Below are 4,705 nucleotides of genomic sequence, written 5' to 3' on the forward strand. Positions count from 1 at the left end.
CCTATACATAAGAGCACTTTGATTACTGCAAGAAATACACAAAGCACAACCAATCTTCAAAAACCCTTTTCCAGAAGAGGCTAAAAAAATATCAGACATTCAAATCCAAAATGCATATATTGAAAATGTCTATGAACAGCTCCTCCGGCTTGTTTCGATTACAATCAAACCTTTATTTCTATTTTATATGCTCTCTCAGTGGCAGGGTCTTGGACCGCCCCAATAAAGACTGTGTAAAACCAACAGATTTTGCCGAGTGCTAGAAAGATCAGTGCTTCTCACCCGGAACTAGCACCCGGGTAAAAAGCACACGCTCTAGTTCCAGAACCCGAAGACTCTAGGCGGTGAGGTTCCCACCAGTCAGGGCACCGAGGCATTTCTGCCCGTACTGAATGCCCCAGAGAGTCTGGGGGTCAGCGAGCTGTTTTGATGTCTTTATAGGGCTTTGGACTATAGAATTACAGCCAAAGACCTTCCCTAGCACTTCCCTTTCCCTCTCAGAGTAAGGAAGAAATTCAGCTGGAGTTTCTTTAATCGAGTTCCCAACACCTCCCTTTCTGAGAGCGAAAGTTTCTTAAGTCCCGTGACAACAGGGTTCCCGATCTGCCCTTCAGACTCCCACACTTCAACTTCCCCAGCACTCCCCTTTAAAGTGGGAAAGTCTAAAAGGCAAGAGCAAGGTTTTTACAAAGTTCCGAATCCCTCCAGTGTGCCTTCTCCGGCCGCAGCAGGCCGCCCGCCCGCATTCCGGCCGCCTCTCCCGCCTGGCTAACCCCGCTCCCCGCAAGGAAATGCGCGCGTGTCCGGGAGCAGGCAGGGGTCCGAGAGCCGGGCGCCCACCTTGAGCTGGGACTTGGAGACTTTGCCGCTGCGGTCCACATCCAGCGCCGTGAAAGCGTGCCAGATGGCCTTGAGCAGCTCGTCTTTCAGGCCCCCCATGGTTGCAGCTTTGCTGGCCCAACTACCAGACTGCTCAGCCAGCCCCTCGGTCCCTCTGACGCCCCTCAGCCACCGCCCACGCCGCCTCCGCAGCGCCTTCACGTGACCAAGGCGGGTCACGCCCCCACGGGCCACGCCCCCTCGGCACTTACCTTAGTCTCTAGGGCAGCTCGGGGTCGCCGGTTCACCCCACCCTGGCTGCTAAGGCTCCGTTTACTGTTCCAAACAGAGCCATAAATACCACCACAGTACTCCAATTTTTTTTCCGAGACAACCTTGACCATTTTCTCTTTCTGCTTATACCCAAAACAAGCACATCTCCTTGAGGAAAAACCAAAGAATCTGAGTAGGGCTCCAGAGGGCTCTCCCCATAGTGAATAAGGAACACCAGCCAAGTCTGGGAGACTGAGTCACGGTCGAAGGAGACTAGTCAAGACCCCTGGCAGGGTCTCAAACGCTACCATAGTGCCCAAATAGAATGTAGGAAATGAGAGAAGGCAGAAAAAGGCCTATGGGGAGGCTAGTTCATTATTTCGCAAAGGTACACGGATGCCCGCTCAGTAGTGGACAGGTAGTGGCGGAGTCAAGATTTAAGTTGGTTGTAGAAAAGCAAGGGTTCAGGCAACCTTTTAACTGCCCCACAACTGTTGAAAACTAGTTCACACCTTAAGAAGGATGTGTAACACTGTTGTATACTTTTGTCAGGTAATTTTATAAATGAAAACATTTTTAAGCTTTTCTCTTCACCAACCCCACTGCTGCTTTGTGCCATCGAGTCAACTACGACTCATAGCAATCCTATGAACAATGGCTCTGAACCTTGCCCTATCCAGAGCCAACATCATGGTCTCTGACACAACTGATCCCATTGCCCCAGTCACAGTGTCAATCTATCTCATCCATGGTCTTCCCCTTCTGTGCTGACCCTCTACCCTTCCAATGATGTCTTCTCCAGGGACTGGTACCTTCTGGTGACATGCCCAAAGTATGTGATACAGAGCTTCAAAATCCTTGCTTCCAAGGAGCAAAACTGGTTTCACCGTCTCCGTGACAGACCTATTTATTCTCCTGGTAGTCAGTCCATGGTATGTTCAATACTGTTCTCCAGCACCACAATTCAAAGGCATTGATTTTTCTCCTGTCATCCTGATTCGTTGTCCAGATCTCACATGCATAGCAAGCAATTGAGAAGACCATGGCCTGGATCAGAAGCATCTTAGTCTCTAGACTAACATCATTGCTCCTTAGCACTCTGGAGAGGTCCTTGACAGCAGATTTTTCCCAGTGCAACTCGACTTTTGATCTCCTGACTACTGGTTCCAAGAATGTTGATTGTGGATCCAAGTAAAATGAAACTATTAACAATCTCAATCCTTTCTCAATCTGTTAGCCCAGTGGTGAGGGTCTTTGTTTTCTTGATGTTACTTCTTGGTCTTTTGGCTAAGATCAAGTGTAGTATCAAAACCCAACCTACTAGCTGCCTATTAAGCTAGCTACTAATTTTCCTTTTAGTTTCTAAACTTGCCTAGTAGGATCTCAGCTTATCATTCCACCTACTGTACTTATCAGAATGAAGAGCTAGTTAAGAAAATTTAAATAGGCTAGAAGAGTATCGACAACATTGTATATGTTCAAGTAATATTTTTTGGCACTGGTGAGATCTTTTACCTTCAAATCCCCACGTGAGCACAACATTCTGGAAAGATTCTTTCAGGGCTGGTGTTCTGCGATAACCGTTGTTGGCAGACTCCAAGCTAATTAAGCTACCGGGCACAGTGCAGTTCTCTCCAAACTGAATCTGGATAATATTTATTTAGAGAATGAACACCAATTATTTTCAAAAGGTAGTTGTTCTAAGATAAAAGTTTGGTTTTATCTATGTGCTTTTATATGCCTGTTAAACTCTTGTCAAGGCAGAACAAACTCATAACTGACCTTCCTTGTAAATCAAGGAAGAGACTGCACACCTGATTAATTCAAATCTCCAGTGAGGTGCTATTTTTGGGTTAGTAGTGCAACTTCCCACTGACTATGCCACTGGATCTCTCTCCCTCTGCCTTATTAAGAAAGGGGAAAGTGTGATGAGGGAATTGAGGCGGGAGCAGGGGAGCAGAAAAAGAAAAGCTGCTTCATTGAGCATGAGGTCAAACGGGGTAAATGAAAAGATGGTCCAGTTAAAGGGAAAAGGCAGGGGGGAAATGAGCTATTAGTTAATATCAATCAGTCCCTGCTGTCAGAAGGTACCAGTCCTTGAAAAGAGACATCATGCTGGGAAAGGAAGAAGGTCAAAGAAAGTGAGGAAAACCCCCAACAAGATGGACTGACACAGCAACTCTAACAGTGGATCGTAGCATATGAGAGATTCTGAGGATGGTGCAGACTAGGGCAAGGTTCAGATCTGCTGTTCATTGAGTCACTTACACTGCTGTTCATAGGTAGTGGACTAACAACACCTAACAACAATGGCAATTTCACTTCATTCTTTCTCAGGACATCCCTCGCTCTGCCAGGATCTAGTTCCTATTTTTCATCTTCCTCAGCTCTAACGCGTTTACCAATCAGCAGAAACTCATGATTTGAACCTCTAATTTTCATGCTAACTCAGCTTTCCCTGTGTATCTACAGAAAGGAAATCCTCCTAATTCTCAAGGTTCAACTTAACCACCAGATGACACTTCTTCTATCTCAATATCTGGACACACCAGATATTTCAAAACTCTTTAAAAAAAGCATGAACAGGATATCCTGAACTTCCAAATTTCCTCTCTTCCACAATCCCCATTCTCATAATCCAAACAAATTTTAAAGCATTTTGATGCCACAAAAAGAGCTGTTTTTAATTCTAACAGAGGTTAATTCTAAATTATAGTAAAATCAATTAACCCAAAATTTAACAGCTTAAAACAATAATAAACATCACTTCATATTTTCTATGGGTCATGAATTTGGAAGTTCTTCCTTGAAGTTTCTTGAGAGCTTCCAATCAAGATACAGGACATAGTCATCCAAACGCTTGGCTGGTGCTAGAGGACTCACATCCAAGTTGGTACACCCAGGTAATACTGGTTAGTCATTGGAGGCCTCAGATCCTTTCCATGTGGTTCTACCCATAGGCTGCTGGATGTTCTCAACAACATGGTAATGGGCTTTCCCCAGAGAAAGTGATTCAAGAAAGAGAAAAGTAGAAGTGGCAATGTTGTTTATTTTTAATAACTGGCCATCAAGAAGAACGACTTACCACCATGCAAACAGGCTAAATGTCTATCAACATAAATTAAATGCAGTACATAAATACATTGAAGTATTAGTATTACGGAAATATAAAGGGAAATTAAGTCTTGATACATGCTACAACACAGCTGAACCTTGAAAACACTACGCTGATGGAAAGGTATACAGAGACTAAAGTTTATCACCAGAGGCAGGTGAGAAGGAGGAAAGCAGAACTCTCACTGCTTAGAGAATGAAAAGGTGATGGTAGAACAATAGGATAAACAGGTCACTGAATTATAACAGGTGAAGAATGCTGAGATGGTAAAAGTTTGGTTATCTATTTACGTGTTTATCTGTTTAAGTTGTTGTGTGCTATCAAGTTGGAACTGACTCATTCTGACCTTCCAGTGGGTTTTCAAAGGCAGTAAATCACACAAGAAGAGACTGCTCATCTTTCTACCATGATTTACATACATGTTAAGTTATATTTATGTTAATATCTCATTTATACTGTATATATAAATATAAATTTATGTTATATTCTAAATAGATA

At 43.8% G+C, this 4,705-nt stretch overlaps 1 protein-coding gene across 2 annotated transcripts in view; it reads right to left on the reverse strand.

Moving 5' to 3' along the window:
- The window catches only part of SWAP70 (SWAP switching B-cell complex 70kDa subunit), a 153,141-nt gene extending 152,112 nt beyond the window's left edge, over window positions 1-1,029 (reverse strand). For both annotated transcript variants that reach the window (XM_006885421.1, XM_006885422.1), the window contains exon 1: window positions 841-1,029. In XM_006885421.1, coding sequence (XP_006885483.1) covers window positions 841-939 — 99 coding nt within the window. In that variant the 5' untranslated portion in view covers window positions 940-1,029. The remainder of the gene's footprint in view (window positions 1-840) is intronic.
- Window positions 1,030-4,705: the final 3,676 nt, after the last annotated feature.

The sequence above is a fragment of the Elephantulus edwardii genome, unplaced genomic scaffold (genome assembly GCF_000299155.1).
Source record: "Elephantulus edwardii isolate Elephantulus edwardi_28Jun2011 unplaced genomic scaffold, EleEdw1.0 scaffold00044, whole genome shotgun sequence".
Lineage (NCBI taxonomy): Eukaryota > Metazoa > Chordata > Mammalia > Macroscelidea > Macroscelididae > Elephantulus > Elephantulus edwardii.